This window comes from Carassius gibelio, chromosome B13 (assembly GCF_023724105.1).
Source record: "Carassius gibelio isolate Cgi1373 ecotype wild population from Czech Republic chromosome B13, carGib1.2-hapl.c, whole genome shotgun sequence".
NCBI lineage: Eukaryota > Metazoa > Chordata > Actinopteri > Cypriniformes > Cyprinidae > Carassius > Carassius gibelio.
Window position 1 is genome coordinate 3,458,600 of NC_068408.1, and position 23,734 is coordinate 3,482,333.

The 23,734-nt window shown below is 33.8% G+C and overlaps 1 protein-coding gene across 1 annotated transcript in view; it reads right to left on the reverse strand.

The window, feature by feature from the left end:
• Positions 1 to 2,623: 2,623 nt before the first annotated feature.
• Positions 2,624 to 23,734, reverse strand: part of LOC127970295 (forkhead box protein N2) — a 31,642-nt gene continuing 10,531 nt past the window's right edge. Inside the window, exons 2-6 of the mRNA XM_052572783.1 lie at positions 14,186 to 14,733; positions 9,594 to 9,718; positions 9,395 to 9,444; positions 8,620 to 8,688; positions 2,624 to 5,617 (exon numbers count right to left, since the gene is read on the reverse strand). Coding sequence (XP_052428743.1) covers positions 5,199 to 5,617; positions 8,620 to 8,688; positions 9,395 to 9,444; positions 9,594 to 9,718; positions 14,186 to 14,719 — 1,197 coding nt within the window. The 5' untranslated portion in view covers positions 14,720 to 14,733 and the 3' untranslated portion in view covers positions 2,624 to 5,198. The remainder of the gene's footprint in view (positions 5,618 to 8,619; positions 8,689 to 9,394; positions 9,445 to 9,593; positions 9,719 to 14,185; positions 14,734 to 23,734) is intronic.

Below are 23,734 nucleotides of genomic sequence, written 5' to 3' on the forward strand. Positions count from 1 at the left end.
TTTTTATTGGTATGGGTACGTTCACACACGTTTATTCAGTTTTGTTTGTATTGTGCTCTCAACTAGACATTTGTAATGTCATTCATAAAATAAAAAAAGAAAGAAATGACTGCTTGAATAAATGAATAAAAACATTAAATGAATATAATAATAAATTAGTGCTGTCAAACGATTAATGGCATTCAAAATAAAGGTTTTTGTTTGTATAAAATATATGTGTACTGTGTATAATTAAATATATATATATATATATATATATATATATATATATATATATATATATATACACACACATACAGTTAATATTTAGAAAATATTTACATGCATATATTTATATTCTTATATTTTATGTTATATATAAATTTATGCATTTAGCAGACGCTTTTATCCAATGTACTTACAGTACATTCAGGCTATCCATTTTTACATATCATATCATGTGCATATCATAAATATATTTAACATTTCAACATAGCATATTTTTTAATGACTATATACATGCATGTGTTTGTATTTATATACATTAGGGCCTAATACTTCCATTGTTCATTAAATTTCAAACAGGAAAACTTGAAAAGCATTGAAAAAAGCTGGAAGCAAATGCCTCCATCTAGTGTCTGTGCAGAGGAGCAGGAGATGAAGGAGAAGAAGAAAGTTCTGCTGGAGCTCATGATGCTGATGTAAAGATGATGAAGTGGAGCAGACGAGGTAGAGAACTGAGAATATGATGAAAAGCTGTCTGTTCACTTTCTCTCTGAAAGTTACAAGGGCTGTAAATGTTCTTCCTGATGTTTTTCATCTCACTCTCCGTTTGCTGATGAATGTAGAAGTAAAAGAAAGACAGAAAGAAGTAGGTAGAAGAAGAAGAAAAATAATTCCTTCAAATAAAATGTTCCTAATTTCTTCACACACACACACAAAAAAAAAACAGAAATAAAAAAGAATATACTCTGAAAAAAAAAATTATTCATTGAATTTACTAAATTATTTTAAGGTAAGTGGCTGCAATCAATTTATTTGAACTAAATTGAACAAATTTAGCTGAACAAATGTAAACATGTATATATATTGCAATCACCTACCTTTTTTTTACATTTTTTCAGTGTTTTTTTACCATTTTTGTCTTTAGATTACAATTGTTCATTACACTAGAGGCTTTTGTTTCTACAGATATATACAGCAATGTGGTAAAACAGTGTTAACTGGCAACATTTAAATATTACAATTATGAAAACAAGCTAGTCATTTTTTCTTCTTTGTGGATTTCCATTGAACAATAAGCAATATGATCAAACAATCAGAAGGAGCTTTTATTTTGGTTGTGCAAGTTTATTGTTTTTTTTTAATCAAACTAAAATATTCCCCATATCAAAGACAGTAAGACATAAATGTGATGAACCGAACGGCTTCATCTCAATCACGCATTTATTCCTCACACAAAACTTCCTGTCTGGATGCTCCAGGTCTGTCTGGTTGCTAGGCAACTGTTGGCGTGATGCGGTTGCTACGGAAGCTGTATTTTCTGGTTGAGTTGAAGTGAATGAGACGCTGTGCCAAAGATTAATGGAGGCGATTCTGAGACTCATTACATTCACTAAAGCAAAGATTTACTGAGAACACAAGCTTCATTAGTTCTACACACTCTTTACAGACTATAGGAGAGAAAAAACATCTACAAAACACCAAGATCATCAAGACCCTTTCATCACCAGCAGATGGAGCCGTCTGCCCACATCATTCATCTCAAAACTTCAGTATTTTAAATTCTTCAAACAGGAACATGACAGAAATACATTCATGTATTCAGACGTTTTTATTTGTAATCAATCTGCATAAAGTCTATATAATTATTGGAATAATAAAATGTATAAAAATAACTATTAGGTCTTATGAAATATTTAATATAGATTTTTCAAGATTTTATTTTCTAAATAATTTGATTGTTGTTTTTTTCTAACCTACAATTATATATATTAGAACATTTCAACCAGATAAATATATTTTAATTCAATATATTAAACGTAATTGTATAAAAGGATCAATGTTTTTTTTCTACCCAATATTAAAATATTAGAGAAACATTTTCACATACACTTATAAACTGTTCATATTTCATATTGCCATGAGAAATATATTTGATTATATCAAATAATAACATAAATTGAGATTATTAAATATATATAAAAATAATTTATAATAATACAAATATAACAACATAATAATTGTACAGAACTTCAAAACGAATATATACTGTATATATTTATATTATAAATATATATTAGAATATATACTTAAAACAAAAATTAGAAACCTTCAACATATTTGTTTAAAAAATGTTACAAATAATATGACAAGAATTTATAGTTAAATAGTTTCAAAACAAATTCATCTTGATAACGTCTGATAACAAAGAAAGGTATGTTATGAATTTGATTGCAGTCAGCGGTTCAATTTAAGTACAGTTAGATAATTTTTAATTTTAATTTTTAGGTCAACCAATTACCAAGCAAAGCTTCATTTTGTTCAGTCTTCGGTGTGAAAAGTTTACATTAGAAATGAAAGAAGAAAAAACACTTCAGCAAAATAATCGAGTGTCAGATACACACATCTGGACTAAACCGTCTTTAGTAAATCAACATCTTTTATTCAGTAATACCATATATAATGCAATTGCATATCTTTGGCGAAAATACATTTTATAAACATTTTATTAACAGAGGTTAGCGTACAAAAACCAGGGGTTTGTGTGTCTATAGCAGACGGGAACAAGCTCATACTGAGGGAGGTATTTACATCTCACACACACTCCATTCACTAACATCACCTGTGAGTTTAGTTTCACAGGAACATCTATCAGTGGACAACGAGAATGGAGAAGCAGTGCATCATGGGACGGTGATCAAAAATTCTCATTTCACATACTGGGTCTTGGCAGTTTTATTAGTTAATGGTCAATACTTCTTAACCTGATGCACGAAAAAAGAAAAGAAAGACGACGGCAGGATTAGGAAAGCAGTCTTGGCAGTGATAATTTGGCACCAGAGGAGCGGACACTGATGAAATGAAGAATGGAGCAGCGAGTCGTTTCTTCTTCAGGTTTGAGGCAGGGATTCTGGTGTTTTGGCACAGGTCCTGCATGTGCTTCTTCTGCTTCGGGTCTGTTTTTAAAGAGCGACCGGCTCCTGATTCACATTACAGACGGAGGGTCACATGAGGAAAAACAACAAGAACTGCTGAGCAGACTTCATTCTGTCCTCTACTTACATACAGCATGAAAAAACATCTGGTTACGTGTATCTGGGCTTTCAGCTTTTCTGTATATGTGCCAGGAACTCAGTAGTTTCTCATTAAAACTTTAGTGGATTATATTTCACCCCAAAATAATAATTACATAACTACATTTTGATGTTTGAGCTTTAAATTTAATTTTTTTTTTTTTTTTTACAAATGCTGTAATATATTTTTTTTAATTAAAATTAACAGTTATTTGTTTTCACATTAGATTAACTAATTAACTAAATTTTAAACTTAAATTAAGAAATTTTATTAAGTGCCATTTTCTCCGGAATTTAGGGGGAAAATTACTTAAATTGTAAAAAATAAAATCTTGATCTTTGTTTTCTTTATACAAAATATAATTTCTTATTTTTCTTTGTCATTTTGAGGTGAAATATGAGCTTTTCTTTAGTGGTTTCATGCAATGAACATGTACCTCTACATCAGTTCTTCTTTAAATCCAGTGTTGATCTGAAGTCTGCTGACTGTGTTAAAACACGTAACGTATGGACACAGAAACACATGCATACACAATCACACACATATAAATATATACCAAGAGGATAATTAGAGCTACACAGCTTTCCTTTTTTGCATAGGCTCTGAACAGAGGGTTTCAATGAGCACACAGAATCTGATGGATGATGGGAAAATGTGCTGTTCATTCAGACTGGCTCCAGAGTAGGTTTGTGTTTATGAATCCTCCACTGATGGTTGTGGATCTTGATCTGTGTGATATTCAAGATTAGGCTTTGATTCGAGTCATGCACTTCTTTTGTGTTACTTTTTAAATTCGTTAAAGCCTCATGGTGTAAATCTCATGAAATCTGTCATGAACATTTTCAGGTCATATTTCACTCCAAAAATAAATAAATTAATTAATTCATTAATAATAAAAAATAAAAATAAAGAAAATTACAATAATAACAATCGATGATGAGTGAAGTGACAAATGAGAGAAATTAAGCCTATTTTAGTACTGTTATTATTATTATTTATTTACATTTTTGCAAAAATTTAAATACACTATGGTAGCAAACGTTTTGTTGTTTTTCATGCCAATTTTTGACGACGTAAAATGTAAAAAGTACATTGTAATTCAAAATGTATGTTTTATTAGCAATTTTTGTGCACGCCATTTCAAATCTGTAAAAGCATACTGGAAAAAAAGAATTACATTATTAATTAGTATCACATCATGGTAACATTTGATGTGCTACCAAAATAATATTATATATATAAAATCACAGTAATAATTATTATTATTGAGAAAAATGGGAATTTTGAAGGAAATGTCCTAATGCAAAAAAAAAAGAAAAAAAGATCTTAATATTAATTTTAATGCAAAAATATAATTTATTTTTCTTTATTTTGATTCTGGAGTGAAGTGTGACCTGTTTACATGAGATTTACCACATAAACATCACCAAAACACTGACGGATCCTTAAAGAAATCTGTTATCCGTGTCTGCACACAGCCCAACACACACCCAGCTCCTCTGATGAGGAGAACGAATGTAACGGCACCTGCCTGATGACAATTATTGCATTATTTATTCTGTACTAAAAAAAAAGCGCAGGGAATCTTGACGTAATCCGCGTCTACAAAATGGACGAGAGGTTAGTGCTTCAAACATCACAGACATGCACTCGTTCTCTGTATAAATAGCACACTTGGAAAAGTAGGACACTCACTTAAAGAGGAAGCATGCAAACGTTTAAGAGAAAAAACACCAATTTCTCCCTATCCTGAAGCACAACCTGCGTTTCTCCGTAAGTCTCAGTATGGCTTCGTTCACCTCAGCGTGAGGGTTGCTATTGCCGTAGTTTGAGTCAGGGAGGGAATTCTCTCGTATAAAAACACAAGAAAACAAGAGAGAAGGTTTCAATGATGTGAAAAATAGTCACTTGATAAATGTCACCTAAACCAATCCTTTTCGCTGCTTTTCCGGCTTTTTACTCTTGGCCGTTCGCTTCGAGAGATCCAAGCCGGATCGAATCCCAGCTAGATGCAACAGAGACCCGGCCGCCTCCTTCAACTCCTCGTCCAGCTCCGGTTTGGGTTCGTGACGGGCTCGTTTAACCGGGAGAGGGCACTTGACGGCGAGCGAAGGCAAACGCAGGTTCCTCTCTTCCTCCGAATCCTCGTCGCTGTGGAAGCCCTCGCTGCCGGCGCGCCGGCTCTGGCCCGAGTCACAGTCCAGGGAGGACAGCGAGGATGAGGAAGAGCGAGACGAGCAGCGCTGGAAGGACGAGCTGCTGTAGTTGTGGTCCTGCTTTGGGTCACTGCTCACCAGGACCGAATCCGGGCGTGAGAGGTCTAAGGGGCTGTCCGGGTCACCTGAGGACCAAACCACAACACAAGCATAATTAGTGATGGGTGCTATGGGCAATGATGAGAATTCAGGGAATCTTATACATCCACTAAGACAGGTGTCTCCAATGTTTTTTACACCACTAACAAGTTAATGTTACTTAATGGTAGGTTTTTTTTCCCATCCCGATGAAATAAGTATTTCAGTCTTTCAGTGTGTGATTGATCTTCGCATTGTGCCAAACTATGCATACATGATGCTGTTTTGTTTATAATTGTTTAAGCATCTTAATTATATTTGATTTATAAGCTTCATGCATTTTCTCACAGATAGTTATGTTAATTGATTGGTTTAATCAATGTGCATTAGTAATATTTTGCTTGATGCGCCCTCTTGTGGCCTCAGGAGAGAAGCCAAAAGCTTTTTCCCCTAAATTCTAATTTAGTTTTTTTAGTCATTTTACAGCCTTATATATATATATATAATTTGCCAGATTTTTACACCATTTTATTCATAAAAACATGGTGAAATTGTATTTTATGCTGGTTGTTAACAGTTATGAAGTCATAAAAAGAAAAACTTGCTCAAAATAAAAAAAAAATATTTTTAACCAATGTACATTTTTCTGTACTGTAAATGTATGAAAATTAGTGTGTATTTAATTGGATTATGCATCATTCGTATACTTAAACATGGCATTTCAGAAATCTTGTACTTCAAAAATATTTAGCTATTTTTAATTTGCATTTTTAAAGTAATCAAACCACCAACAAACATAAATATTACAAATATTGCATAGTTAATATTTCACAATTTTCAATATTTAACCATCCCATAAAGGATAGAAAAATTCATTTTCGCCATGTTTTTATAAATAACATGTATAAAATCAGGCAAATGCTATTTATAAAAAAAAACTCTGTAAAAATCAGCAAAATGGAGATTTCTGAATTTTATATAAAATAAACAATTAAAATATGAATTTTGCATGTTTTCTTTCCACTAGTCTGAAACAACACATTATGAAATCCAAAATGGGCCAAAATCTTAAAATTGACCAGTGGAGGAAAAAAACTGTCTTGTTTTGTAGTGTCTTTCTATTCTATGGCTCTAAAGGATTTTGGGACATGGTCTTGACAGGTTTCATGAGCCAGTTATAAAAATTTGTCATGTAAATTTTCTATCTCTGAAGTATCAATCTGTAAACTGCCGTTATGAAATGCATCATCAAGTACATTTATCTGCCGTCTTAATGAAGCACTCTTATGATGGCTTATTCTGCTACGGGTGATTAAGGCTCATTTGAGGTAGAGAAGACTATAGTGATATGCTTAACGGAGATAAAGATGTGTGAAGGAAGTGCAATGCTGCACTAATTACCAGCAAGAGGTTTTAGTTGCTATGTGGACATATTTGCAAAACCATCTCCATAAATAATGAACCTTTCAAATGCACCTTTCTGCATGAACCTGAACTAAACGGACTCATCCGCTGCACGAGGTGACACTCTGTGTAACATCAGTCTCACAGATACAGATTTCCGATTGGCCAGCATCAACATTACAGAGGCACATGAGCGTATTTGAGAACAATACAATGATAAATAGATAGATAGATAGATAGATAGATAGATAGATAGATAGATAGATAGATAGATAGATAGATAGATAGATAGATATGGTGTTTGAATATTTGATAGATACATTCGATACAACTATACAATGTTGGATAGATACAGCGATAGAACGTTTGATACAGTGATAGAACGTTTGATAGATACAGCGATAGAACATTTGATACAGTGATAGAACGTTTGATAGATAAAGCGATAGAATGTTTGATACAGCGATAGAACGTTTGATACATCGATAGAACATTTGATACAGTAATAGAGCGTTCGATAGATACAGCGATAGAACGTTTGATACAGTGATAGAACGTTTGATACAGTGATAGAACGTTTGATACAGTGATAGAACGTTTGATACAGTGATAGAACGTTCGATAGACACAGCGATAGAACGTTTGATACAGTGATAGAACGTTCCATAGAAACAGCGATATAACGTTTGATAGATATAGCAATAGAATGTTCGATACATCGATAGAACATTTAATACAGTGATAGAATGTTCGATAGATACAGCGATAGAACATTCGATACAGCGATAGAAAGTTCGATACATCAATAGAACATTTGATACAGTGATAGAACATTTAATACAGTAATAGAACATTCGATAGATAAAGCGATAGAACATTCGAAACAACGATAGAACGTTCGATAGATACAGCGATAGAACGTTTGATACAGTGATAGAACGCCGATACAGCGATAGAAAGTTCGATACATCAATAGAACATTTGATACAGTGATAGAACATTTAATACAGTAATAGAACATTCGATAGATAAAGCGATAGAACATTTGAAACAACGATAGAACGTTCGATAGATACAGCGATAGAACGTTTGATACAGTGATAGAACGCCGATACATCGATAGAACATTTGATACAGTAATAAAACGTTCGATAGATAAAGCGATAGAATGTTTGATACAGCGATAGAACGTTCGATACATCGATAGAACATTTGATACAGTAATAGAACGTTCGATAGATACAGCGATAGAACGTTTGATACAGTGATAGAACGCCGATACATCGATAGAACATTTGATACAGTAATAAAACGTTCGATAGATAAAGCGATAGAATGTTTGATACAGCGATAGAACGTTCGATACATCGATAGAACATTTGATACAGTAATAGAACGTTCGATAGATACAGCGATAGAACGTTTGATACAGTGATAGAATGTTCGATACATCGGTAGAACATTTGATACAGTAATAGAACGTTCGATAGATACAGCGATAGAACATTTGATACAGTGATAGAAAAATAAAACGTTAGAAACGATGGTTAGTTACAACAATGTTAGACAATGACAGAATGATAGATAGAATGACATAATGACTCTTAGATAGATAGATTGATAGATAAATGGGGTGTTCTCTTACATGGGTCACTATGGTGTCCAGGGGCCGAGTTTAAGAGCATCATAGCAGTGGCGGCATCAATGTCAGACTCTGTAAAGGAATAAAGACCCACAGCGGTCACAGCACTGCTCAATGTCAGAGTGTGTGTGTGTTTATGGGGGAGAAATCAAGGGACTGGAGTTTCTTTGTTTTCACACAATCATTCAGAACGCTTGAATTATTCATTACCAACCAGACAGAGGGGAGAGTGAACACAACTGACGCCATACTCCGAGACGGCGAAAGAGAAAGAAAACGCTTGATAAGGACAAATAATGAAACAGTCCAGCCTTCATGAGGACAACAAAAAATAAATAAAATAAATCACAGGGTTCTCATATTTTGTGACCAATGAGTTTCCATACTTCGGAAAGATGACAAATGGGTATCTTCCAATATTTAAAAATACATAAATAAATACATAAAAAAATTAATAAAACAAATAAAAAGAAATAACAAAAAAATAAAAATAAATGCAATACATAAAAAAAAAAAAAGTAAAAACATTGAAATGTTGAACAGTGGAGATCTGCGATCATAAGAAATCACGAAAAATCATGTGGGTGTGATGTGTAAAACCGGTTTCCTAAACTGACAGGAAGTGTCCTCAATGACTCAAATGACAGTCATTTAAGCAAACTTAATTGCTTTCAAGCACACTGGAACATGCACGCTCTTATTTGTTCGTGACTCACAAGATTTCAAATTGGCACTTGTTTTGACAGACATTCAACTTAAAAAACCAGAGATGGCTCACCTTTGAGAGAGCAGCCCCGGAGGTAGAGGTGACGTGCAGGTGAGAAGGCACTGTCAGACACACACACGCACAGAGAAACAAACAGTAAGACAAAGCATGAGTCAAGGCACTTATGATGACAACAGAACCTCAGAGAAGATGTGTGGAACAGGGCTGGTTTGCATGCATGCATCTCCATTAGTAAATGTGTGCGTGTTACCTGGGTGGGGAAGCAGGGGGTGTGCAGAAGGAGTGGGTTGAGGGAAAGTGCTGTTTCTTCAGGGCTTGGATCAGATTGGGTCTGTATTCAGGGTCCACACACCACAGAGAGCCCTTCCCATTAACCTAGAAGAAACACATCGACACACAGTTAGATCAGCGAGAGAGGACAGACGATGACTTCAGCTACTCGAGAGTAAACAAACAATCACTAAGCAGACATTTTTTTATCTAATGTGACTAAAAACGCACTTGGCTCACGCTGACTAAAACAACTGCTCATGTCGCTTGAGAAAGATCTAATTTACAGTTTTCCAGTGTTTGGGATCAATTAAAAAAAAAAAAAAAAAAAAGGTCTGTTCAAAACCGGATGACTTTTGGTCAGAGGATCTCGCTGCTCAAAGTGTCTTAATGTGATCATCTAAGCATGTGATTGGCAATACAGGCCCTGCCTGTGGTTAAAAGCGGCTGATAAACATCAGAACATGGCTGTAAATGGAATAAAGGGTGTTTATGACAGGATCTGAACCATGAGCTCTTATAATTGCTGTATCTGGTAATTATTATTGCACTCAATGGATGGATTTTGCTGGGAGTCAAGAGTGATAAAGGTAGAGTAACCAGGATCAAGATTAAAGCGATTAAGTTTTATCATCTATGAGAAAAGAAGCTGGTAAAGATCATCCATTTGCCATGCAGAAAAATACAGCATAAGGACAGGACTGGTCAGATTTATACCTCGAAATCAAAAAGAAAAAAAATTATAAATTGTAGTAAAAAAATATATATTTATAAATAAAGCTCACCTTTTGGACTAGATTTATATATATAATTATTTTTGCATGAAAGAATTATTGCAGTTCATGACAACAATAGAATACACTCTTCCAGAATTGTCATTATTCTGAAATCTAAAAATAAAATTACCACAAAAATACAAAATAAATAAATAAAATACGGTATTATAATAATAATAAATAAATATTTAAAGTATAAAGACAAATAAAATGCTTTTGCTGAGTTGCATTAGTTTACTCAGATTTTAATGAAAAAAATCAATGCACTGCAGTATATTTTTTTTACAGAAAATTACTAAAGCACAAAAATATGTTAATTAAACAATATATAATAATATTTATTATAATTTTTATAATAAAAGCATTGTGATAATATTGTGATAGTATTTGTTCTTAAATATCATTGCCATAAAAAAATATGTTAATAATAAATGTAGAAATAATTTATATTTATAATATTGTATTTATAATAATAATAAATAACATTAATAATATTATCAACAGTATTTGTTCTTGTTAAATCTAAAAATCTTCCACAAAAACTATGTACATAATAATTATATAATGCATCATCATCATCATATATTTATAACTTTTTCTTTTATAATTTATTTGTAATATTGTTAATTATAATAATAATAATATGCATTGTGGTAGTACTTGTTGCATTATATAATTTTTTCTATTTTTTATTTAAGCTTTTTTTATACACTTATTAAAGTATTACAGTAATGAGAAAACATTTTCACTAATGAGAATTTGTGGATGAGGTACTTTATTGCAACAGAAATCTTGAGACTATGCAAAAGATCTTAATGCTCATGAAAAACATCAAATTTTCTTTGTGCAACATAATGTATATAAATGTACTGAGAGACAGAGAGAGAGAAACACAGAGGGATAGGGAGGAGGAGGAGGAGGAGGCCTATAACCTTGACTCAGATTACCAGCCTGCTCATAAACAGGAAGGAGGAAACGTTGTCATGGCAGCCGAAACCAGGCAGTGTGTCTGTGTCTGACGGATGGGCTCTCGCTGACCTCACGGCTTCACAGAAGATCATTCACAACATCCTGACATGACACTCACCGCACAGTCGACAGAGAAAAAATCATCATATGTGGCCTAATGGTTAGCTGTGGTGCTTGAGCGGGCAACACAGGTTTAAACCCAGCTCGCAACCTTTCTAGTACCTTTCCAAAAAGTATGTTCCCAGCAAGAGTGATTAAATCATAACAGGTTACATACGGTGGCCTCAAAAAATAAAAAATGAAGATGAAAAAAAATAAATAAATCAAACAAAGCAAAACGTTTAAGGAAAAGAAGTTTGTCGAGTTGAAATGATAAAACAATAAATCTAGTGTTGATGATAAAACAAAGCATTGCTTTTTGATTATTTGAATTCTTGATCATATAAATCCGTTTTTTAGCTTTTACACAATGACATCACATTCATCTCATTAGCAAAAATATTTTCTCATTACTGCAATAGTTATGCATTTTTAATTATTTGTGAAAATACTGCAACAATATTATTTTTTTTGTAAAAACATCAAATTACGGCAATTAGAATTAAGGTGTAATTATTTACTGTTTATATTTTGTTTTGCAGTAATGAGAATTAACTAAAAATTATTAACTATTTGAATTCATAAAATGTTCTAGATAATATTTTAATATGTTTAGCTTGACAGCACATTCATCTCATTAGCAAAGATTTTCTCATCGCTGTAATAGTTATGTATTTTGAATTTTCTGTGAAAGAAAATATTTTTCTGTTAAAAACTGAACAAAGCTGGGTAACTCAAATTAAGGTCAATTTATTTATTTAAATATTTTTTTGCAATAATGAAAATGAGACGGCACTAAAAATTAATTATTTACTGTTTGAATTCATAATAAAATGTTGTCGATAATATTTTCGTTTTTTTTTTTTTTTTTTTAGCACAATGACAACATATCATTAGCAGAAATGAATATATAATTTTAATAAATTCAGGCAAATAATTTTTTTAGGTAAATTTATATTTATTTTGCTCTGCATTTATGAGAATGAAAAGAACTTAAAATAACTAATTAATTATCTGAATTTATAATAAAATGTTGTAGGTAATATTTTAATCATGTCTTTCAGATCTTGCACAATGACATCATAACTGACAATTTTTCACATTTTATTTTATTTTTTTATAATAATCACAGTAATTTTCCCCACATAGTAGAACTGTATCTTTCTTAACATATTACTACCCTTATATTTTAGTAAAGCACAGCTGAACCATCATATTTTGGTGTCCCTGGCATTACAAAGTTTGGAAACCCCTGAAAACATCCACTAAAATCACTGAAAAAGCAGTCCATTAAACCTGAGCGTGAACAGAACAGATCCTGCATTACTAGAGACACACAGATACAGACACTCGCTTTGATATTTCTTGTCATCAGATATGTAACACTTCCCAAATAGTTTTTTAGGCCTCTGTAACACTGCCCGCTCTGCATCTGCCTCTATAAGATCCTGCGGTCTTTTCAGGAAGTCGAATTCTGCTGCTTCCCTTGCCTTTGCTCACTGTGGCCTCCAGCAATGTGTGTGTGTGTGTGTGTGTGTGTGTTGAGATAAGCGTGTTTGCTCTCAGGGAGGAGCCGTGACCTTGACTGGATCTCCACCTCTTAATCTCAGTGGATGGAGAAATCCTCGCCAAAAACCCCAGCGTCACACTTACGCTCGCTACAACCACTGCGCCACGGTCACGACTGAGTCTACAGACCAGAGCTATTTTAGTATCAGCAATCCTATTATATTCATATTTTGAATTAGTTTATTTTCAATTTTCTTTATTTCAGTCAAAGCATTTGTCATGTATTTTTGTCTATATAATGTTCAATCATTTCATCATCTTAAACTAAATGAAAATAAGAAAACCTGTCCTAAGTCTTAAGTCTCTGGGGTATATTTGTAGCAATAGCCACAATAAATACATTTTTCTTTCATGACTAAAATCATTTGGATATAAAGTAAAGATCATGTTCCATGAAGATATTTTGCAAATTTCCTACTATGCATATATCAAAACGTAATATGCATTGCTAATAATGTCATTTGAACAACTTTAAAGATGATTTTTATAAATTTTTTGATTATTTTGCACCCTCAGATTCCAGATTTTGAAATAGTTGTATCTCAGACAAATATTGTCAGATCCTAATAAACCATAAATCAACGGAAAGCTGATTTATTCCCTTATGACTAGGTTTGTGGTCCAGAGTCACATATGTAATACTGCTACTAATATACTTTTTTTTTTTTTTTTTAAGGAATAATCATACAATATTTCTTCAGTGTTTTAATTGTAAATCCCCTTTATTTGGCCAAAAAAATAAATAAAGTTGGTTTAGATTTCATTAATGAAAAGATAAATTAATGCCTTCATTTGATGACCAAACCAAATGTAAATAATACATAACACAGAATTTCTATCATCTATGGCTGTTGTAAGATTAAAGTATACAATTATACGCATTCAAATAATTAGACATGCTAAAACACAAAATGTAAAAACAACCAAACATAAAGTGGCAAAAAAATAATAATAATAATTTAATAGGCCCCTAAACATCTAATTTTTATTAGACTTTTAACTTTAGGTTTAATGATTTTAATTAATAAGACATGCTTTTTGATTTATAAAATTGAATGTTGCCATTAAAAAGGAGTTAAGAGAAATTTAAACGGAATTTAGAAAAATTTAAACGGAATTTTGAAAAAAAAACCGAAACAGACTTTATTTCACAGCTCACCTTCCCAAGGCCCCTCTCCACTTTTCGGAAGCACTTGTTGAGGGACAGGTTGTGGCGCACCGAGTTCTTCCAGCCAGTGGGGGCGCTAGAGAAATACGGGAAGTGCTCCAGGATCCATCCATAGATGTCCTTCACTGGCAGAGACTTGCTGGGCGACTGTTCGATGGCCATGTATATGAGCAGGGAGAAGGAGAAGGGCGGCTTGGACTTGACGGACTCACCGGCGTGCGCCGCGGCCGAGGAGATGACGGAGGCACCGTGGATGCCCTCGATGTCGAAGAGCGGGCTTGGGCTGGACTGGGCCTCGGGGACGCCCAGCGTGAAGTTCTGGAGCAGGTTCTCGTGGAGCCAGTTGAGGTTGGTGAGCTCTTCGTCTCCGGAGCTGGAGCTGTGGTCCAGGCTGGTGGCCAGGGGGCTGGCGGCGCACTCGTCCTCGGGCAGCGTCCCACAAACCCCACGCAGACCCGCTCGCTCCTCCACCACACCCGGGGATTCAGCTTTCTTATCCGGCGACATCCCGATGATGGGACCCATTAAATCAAGGACCTCTGCTCAAGAGAGAAACAGAAAATTTAAATGATGCACAAAATGGTAATCAATTGGAACGAATAGAAAATGCAATGCAACTCTTAGAACAGATAAAGACACCGCTTATAAAAGCCACACGTTGACAGATAACTTAACACACAAACATAAAATGATGATTGTGATGACACGTATTCATCTGTTGAAATTTATTTTGAGTGCAATCCAAAACAAATATTACAATATACAGTTGTCAAGTAGATAAAAACCTTTCAAAAGTTGTCCTAAAACCTAAATGCATTCTTGTCTAAAGACAACTTAAGTTTTTGATTGATACATACATATACATATTATATAATATATATATATTAATTACAATAATATGAATTAAAATATAAAATGCAATTGAATTAAATGTAAGGCATCTTACTGATTAACATTAATCATGTTATTGTTTTGGAGTATCAACCATAATTGTGTGGCAACAATAAAAAACTAACCAAGTAATGCAATATAAAAATAAAAAAAAAACAATAAAAAAATGGAAAACAAATAAAACATAAAATATAATATAATATAAAACCTTTTTAATCTCTATTAATTAATTTTTTCATTTATTAGCTGGATTTACTGGATTTACAATTAAACGCAATATTTAGCAGACCTGATAAATAAATTTCCATCTTTAATATTTCCAAATATAATGTTGTTATGCCTAAATTCACTTACTGCATTTAAATATTAAACGATTCGCGCATTTTATCTAATAATAATAAACATGATGATGATTATGATAATAATAAATAGTAACAAATTTTATTCTTATTATTTACACTACGTTTTTTTGTTTTAAACTGCTTATTCAAGTAATATTATTATAAATCTATTGTTTAATTCTTGTGCATTATATATTACAATAACAATACTATTTATATTAAATGTATCTTATATTTATTATCAAACTCATGCCACACATTATTAATTGGTTAATTCAAGCTTTTTCCCTTTTTACGACCATTTTTCAAGAGCACAAACTTCGAGTCAAAGTTTTCTCTACATAATCTTCTCTAATCGCTCTCATTCACATCCAGTGATCTGTCTTTTAGAGCGTTCTCGTCTCGTCTGCTGGTATTTCTGGCAGCTGAAGGAGCAGCTCTTGAATCTGAGGGTTGTTGAGGTTTCTCGAGAGCGTCTGAGATGACCCGGCCTCGTTCTCATCACCGCCCTCCTCCTCACGCAGAGCGTCTCTTTTACTCATCCATTACCATGGAACGAGACGTGACCGTGTTGCTTAGGTCACCTACTGCCTGTAAAGGGCCGAGCAGGAGAGCATCGCTGGCAGTTATTTGCATTTGTATGAAACGGTTCAATGGGAATTTTATTGAAAGCATGTTGAAATTGCTATCCATCTGGTTTGGATCACATGTGTGTGGATGCTCTCTGTGTAATGGCATTATATGGATTCAAGTTTCATGGCATTGTATCAGAGTATCACCCATAAATGTGTGTCAACAAAATCAATCAATAAATAAATAAATAAATAGAAAAAAATTAATACCAAATGAAATACAAAACATTAAAACCAATATTCTAAAAACAATAATAAATAATCGATAAATAAATATAAAATGTAATAAAATTAAAAAGAATAAAAAAAACATTTAAATAAAACTAAAAGAATAACATAATAAAAATATAAATATTCAAGAAGAATTTTTAAATAAATAAGATAGATAAAATCCTTTAACTGCATTATGTGTACTTACGTTTCTTACTATTTTTTTTAGAGTATCATCCATAATTATGCCAACAATTACGTAAATAAAAAACGAATATATAAATAAACTAAAATCTAAAATAAACCAAAATAAAATAAATATAAAATTAAACAAAAAATATAAATAACATGAAATCTAATAAAAAAAAAAGAATAAATAAATAAATGAAAAATTATTTTTACAAAATTAAATGGAATGACACTGATTTACGTTCCATGCTATTGTTCATCATCATAACAGCCAACAATAAAAAACAAAACAAATGATAATAATAATTAAAAAAATCCAAATATAAAATTAAAAAGAAACAAAAAAATGTAAAATAAAACACCTAAAACCAAACATATTTAATAATTCAAATTGTGGATGCTCTAGCAGTAACACCATCATAATGATTCACGTTTCAGAGTATCAACCATAACTATGCATCAACAATCAAATTAAAAACACTCAAATATAAAAAGAATCATTTTTATTTTATTTAGTTTATTTTATTGTTATTATATACTGTTCTATCTATTTTACAAACACATGTTTATGTTTGGATTACATTTGTGTGGATGCTCTCACTGTAGTAGCATCATAAGGATTTATGTTTTTTTTCTATGGTTTCAGAGATCATCCGTAATTGAGCACCAACAGTTGGCACAACGTTAAGCCAAACGGCACAAATACATTTATGTTAAAGGTACAGATGAAGCTCAGCCGTGGCATTATGACAGAAAGCAGGTCAATGGCTGGCGTGCACGGGTGAATCCTGCCACCAGACGCACCACGCTCGAATCCATGCCCTAATGTCATCATGACAACCATGCTGTCAGTTCAATTAGGAGGGAGGATTAGACAGCGGATTGAATAAGAGCAGGGAACGTCCATCCAGTTAAGCCATCACTCTCGCACCGTCTGCACATCTGTCTGGAGAGGATGAGCTTTAGTGTTTTAATGCTGAACTAGGTCAGACAGGAGCAGACTGGTGCAGGTCATGCATTAAACAACATCCTCAGAAATGTTAGGTTCGTTTCGGATGCTTGGAAGAGACTTTGCTTCACTAACAAATGACTCTTATGAAATGGTTCCTCTTAGGGAATCAAAAACATATAGCACAACTAAGAGGCTAATTTATAGATAAAAACTTGGACTGCCAAAGGAACATCAGGTCCAGAAAAGACCGAGATCTCATGGAACAAACAGCGCTCTGATGGTCTGAAGGGGCAGCAGTTAAACTCTGGATCAGTAGGAAAACACATACGCAAAAAGAAAAACATGGAGAGGAAACTGGAAAAGAGCTAACGGAGAACGAGTGAGCAGAGGAGAGGTTGAGAGGAGCGCCATGGAAACAGTAAAATTAATAAATAAGGCATAAGCAGTGCATGATGAATCATAACTCTCCAGAAAGTAGAGTTATCAGACATGTCAGGCAGCAACAGAACTGCCCGAATGCGTTAAAGCAAAGCTTCCTCCTCATAGAAATCCTTCTTTATAAAAATGAAAGACAGAGCCATGGTGCATGCACAAAAAAAAATAATAATAATAAATCCTAAATCAAGTATTTAGAAATTTTCCATTAGGCTAAATGAAAAACTATTTTTTTATATATATAAAATAATAATAATTAAAAAAAACTATAAAATATAATATAAATAAAAAAAAAATAGGAAAAAAAAATGTAAAAAAGAAACTAAACAAACAAAAAATTTACAAAACAAAATTAAAAAGCATTTAAAATGAAAATAAATAAGACAGAATGACAGAAAACAAAAAAATAAGATCAAATATATGAAAAACTAAAAAACTATAAAAGTTTATAAATAAAAATGAATTTGATTACTAAAATGAATATTTAAAAAACAAAAAAATAATACTAAAATAATAAAATAAAACTACTACTAACAAAAAAAACATACAAAATGAAATTTTGTGTGTGTGTGTGTGTGTGTGTGTGTGTGTATATATATATATATAAAATATTAGAACAAAATATAGTAAATGTAACAAATTGAAATGACTAAAATGAAACTATTTTTTATAAATTTAAACAAAAATGAACAACAACAAAAAGAAAATATGTTTAAAAAAAACATTTAGCGAGTCAAGACTGGGTTGCATGTGCAGAGTGTAATATGCATGCATAAAGGTGTTTTACTAGACATGCTGTTGTGACTCGTTGCCTTTACTGTGTTGTAATTGTCCAAGTACACTTAACTGGCCAGTGTCATTACCATAAACACAAGGCTGCTCCTGTTAACCCATTAACTCCCACCCAGCTCCACTCTATAGCCTCTGGGTAGTTCATTAACCCCTATTAGCAGCACAAACTCTGACCTAAACTGAGCAGCGTAGCCCTAATTATTCCCAGGTGCTGCTGGGAAGTAGCAGAGAAGCCGACGGTCCATAAAAGCGCAGCACACTTCCTCTACAGTTTGAGACGGCCCCTACATTTGAGCGCCGCTGTCGAGCAACATGGGGAAGTGGTTTTTATGTGATTAGCTCTCAGTCGATTATCATTGCCGTTGTGATTATCATAATTATCGGTGCTCTTATCAAACGGCATCAAAGCGGCGGCCGGTAATGGCACACTTGTGAGGGCGGGAGAGTGAGCGCTAATGAGGGAGGACGACACCGGGGTCTGATCACAGAGATGCCACCAGCTCATCTGCAAGTTAAAACTCCTTTCATTCATGAGAGCAGCGGACAGGTGCCAGCGATGCTTTCCTTTCCATCGCTTTCATCCTTAAAACAGCAGGCGTCCAAAACTAACATTTACATTTATATTTCATAAAATAAACAATTGCACTATTTTTCACTTTAATAATGTACTAAATATTTTACAATAATGGGACCATAAGAAATGCTTTATAAATGTTGTGTTCGGATTAAAAAAAAATATTCATGATTTAATATAATTTTTTCTTTTTTTTTAAAGGTGGTAATCAAATCAAGGCATTAAACATTTACAATTCAACCAGTCTTTTACAAGACAACGTTAAACAATTTTATTTTCCACATCAGAAGTTAACTGTTAAAACTAATACTTGGAAGAATAAATGTGATATCATTACGATAAAAAATAATAATAATAAAAAAATAATAAAATACTAAATTATTACATTTGATTTTTTCGTAATAATAATAATAATAATAATAATAATAAATTATTAGCTATTTTTTATTAGTAGTATATATCAGTTTATATCAATTTATATATATATATATATATATATATATATATATATATATATATATATATATATATATATAACTAAATTAAAACAATCTTCCTGAAACTAATGAAAATGCTTCCTAATCCTTATAACAGATATTTCCTTACAACTCAGTGCTAACAGGCATCTCTAGCAATATTTAAAGGCAAACGAGTCCAGTTTTCCCTACAATCCCTGAGCATGAGAACAGATTTTACACAAGAAGAAAACTGATATCCTGCTTCATAATTCATGGACATCCAGCCTTTAAAGTCCTCTCTACCCTGATAATAGCTCATATATCCTGGGTAAACTGCATTATGTAATTGTTAATTATTTATAACTTACAATGGAGTTATCAAAAAGGTGAGCTGGTGTGAATAACCGTGTGTCCCGAAGACCATTTCTGACCCATGAAAACTCCTGAAGGGCTTCGGTCTACGACACATAAATCCAGCTGGCTTTTCCCGCCACCAAACAAACCTGGGTCACCAATGTGAAAGGGAAGCCGGTGACCTTAAAAAGCCATGGTAAGAGGGGCGTTTTATTCACCCTTGGCATCAGGTGCGGTGAGGTTTCGCAGAGTACAATCAAGAGTCTAATGGACAGAGATCAATACGTCCTTGAAGTGCTGAGGCCAGCTGTTTCTTGGTTCTGAGCACTAGAATAAACTGCAAGGGCAAAGAAAGAGCAACTATCAACATTTGCAATGGGAAAAACAAAGGAGAGAGGCTGCTTAAACACATGGACATGCAGAAAAAAAAGGTTTTGCAAGCACCGTTGTGCCCTGAAGGGTGTCACCCCACCCTTATCAGCCCAGGCGTTTCAACATGTTAAACGGTGTCTTGATCACGCCCCAAACTCTCGGCTCATTCACTGTCGTCAGTTGACCTGAAGAAGAAAAGCCGTCGCACCTCTATGTCAAATACACACAGGTGTGTCTTCAAGCACTGTGTAAACACTACGTGAATGTCAATCCACTGAAGGTCACAAAGAAGCTGGTTGTCAAAGATATGACGTGAATCGTCCTGAGCTTGCTGACAACTGACATGTTAAACATGCAAATGCATTTAAAGATAAAGTTCAACAAAGGCGGGAAAAAAAGTTCACTTACCCTCAGGCCATCCAAGATTAGGATGAGTTTGTTCCTTCATCAGGTTTGGAGAAATGTAGCATTGCATCAGTGTCTCATCAATGTGTGCTCTGCAGTGAATGGGTGCCGTCAGAATGAGAGTCTAAACAGATGATAAAAACATCACAATAATCCACAGCACTCCAGTCCATCAGTAAATGTCTTGTGAAGTGAAAAACTGTGAGTTTGTAAGAAACAGATCCATCATTAGGATGTTTTAACTTCAAACTGATTCTCTCGGCTAAAATATAAGTCCATAATTCATAATAATGCTACCACCAGTATGGAAAAATAAAATCAAAAATAAAATACATTCCTTCCTCTGTAGTCTCTCACATCAAAAACCACTGATGTATTTTCTTTAGAGCATTATGGACTATTTTACTTGATTTGCTCCTGATTCAGACAAGATAACTTTTTCACTTTTTCCATAATTTTATGGGTAAAGGAGTCATATTTTAGCTGGAAGCAATGTTTTGAGGTTAAAATGCCTTAATGATGGATTTGTTTCTTACAAACAGACAGCTTTCGACTTTTAAGACATTAACTGATGGACTGGAGTGGTGTGTATTATTGTGATGTTTTTATCAGCTGTTTGGACTCTCATTCTGACGGCACCCATTCACTGCAGAGCATCCATTTATGAGCAAGTGATGCAATGCTACATTTCTCCAAATCTGATGAAGAAAACAAGCTCATCCTAATCTTGTATGGCCCGAGGTTGAATACATTTTCATCAAATTTGTCTGCATTATTGGGTGAACTATTCCTTTAAAGTCAGCAATTAAACATCTGATCTAATGCAAAACGTGTACCGAGTTCAACAGAGAATTTTCCAGGTAATGCATGAACTGATCAAATAAAATACATTGAATGCAACACAAATCACTGCAAATAAAAGTGTCTGCTAAATGCATAAAATGTAAAACTGAAACAAACCCCTACTGAAAGCACAGATTCAGTGGAAAAAGCCTGAACGTTCAAAGACACTAGAAACGAGCCGTTTCTTCCAACAGGTCAGAAAGTGTTTTCATTAAGGTCTAACACTTCAGGTATTATGACAAGCATTTCCACACCAAACCTCTGGGAAGCAAAAGTCTTTCACAGAAGTAGGCTAATAAGTTCAGAGAGAGAGAAGCACTACAGAGGTGAGACTAAAAATATACAGCACGGAAAATAGCTTGACACTCATTTAACTTTGCCGTGAAATAACGGTGTGAGAGCAGTCATCTGAGGTCAGGTGATGCATTTTCACTATTTATGTAAAATCTATAACACGGACATGAGAGGAGAAGGTCTCTTCAGTCTTAATATAGCAGCACACCATCAGCCTGAACGCTTCGGCGCTGATATCAGGGTGATGATTTCCAGGAACTCACGACTAAAGTGAGAAGTGTTGGACAAACCGGCTGTCTAAATGATCTAGGGATAAAAAGCACCAATTGTGTAGAACGAGCCGACAAGATGTTCTTTTATCACGGAAAGGTCATCATTGTAAAAGCTTCTTTTTTTTTTTTATCTGTTACTATTTCTTATGGAATTGAATGACATTATGAGCGTTCCGTCATCTTATTGAATAGAATGCCTTTTTAAAGATCCATTAAATTATTTAAAGAGCCAGTAAGATGAAAATTCTAAGCTTCCTATCACTGTTAATAAGTCCTGTACAACAGGTTTAAATCCATCCAAGGTTAAAAAACATTGTCATTTTGTCAAAATTTCATTTTAAAATTACCTCAATTCTTAGAGATCCCCAAACGGTTCACGCGAAGCTGTTCAAAAGATTCAGTTTCCTTAAACCCCACCTTTCGGTAGCATACTGTGTTCTGATTGGTCAACTGACATAGTCAGGTTTGATTGGTTGTTCCGCACACAACTTCACGGTAAACTATGCATTAGCATCTGTTTGGGGTGAATTATGTCTTATTCCTCTCATCGCGAAGCAAACAGTAAAATAAAAAACTTGAACAGTCTCGCTGCTTTTTCTTCTGTGTGGGTGTATTCAAGCCGCGCGCTTCAGTTTGAATCTGAATAGCGCGTTCAGCGCGGGGGCATGGTCACATTAGATATAATGAAGGGAGACGTGAAAAACAGACATCGCGTTGTTTTCATATGGATTACTTTATCACAGAATATCTGTGATATTTTCGGCAGCACTTGTTTAGTTTAAAAGCAGACATGTCAAGCTTTGTATAGATATCTCTCTCATGTCTCTTCGTTGAGTATTCACGGAGTTACACTTCATTTTAATGACGCGTTTGTACATGACGATCAGCGCAGACAAAGGCTGCAGACAGCACACATACTGATACGACGCTCGGGAGAAAACAGACACATAACTTCATAATCATACTTTGCGTTGTGATTCGGAGATACTCGTTGTTCTAAATAAAGTTGGTAATGAACCCTCTTTTATGGCCAAACGCTTTGAAAATCCCGCTGTACTCACCGAGATTAGAAAAGCAGTCATCAGTGAAATGTTGTGAACACAACAGAAGGGATTTGTTGTACTTCTCTGGTATTGTGGTGAAAATGAATTTTAGCCATTGGTTCTTCTGATCTTCATTCTTTGGCAGTGAAAATAAAACAAACTTGCCTTTACAATTAAAAACACACGGTCTCCTCGACATGATGCTCTCACACCAAACAGAGCGTCTGTGTGGGTGGGGGGGGACAGGTCAGAGTTCAGTTTCTCTCAAGACGGTAGGCGGAGATTATTATGCAAAGTGCTCCTAGTGATGTACATAGAGATGGGCAAAAAGATTTGAAATCTATAACGACTCGTTTCTTCGATTCAGAGTCGACTCCTTACTTTAGAAGCCAATAACTTTATAAATCGTGTACTTTTTGGTTTAATTACTTTGCACATTGTTTACACTGATGGACAGCTACATCATACACTGTAATACAGGTC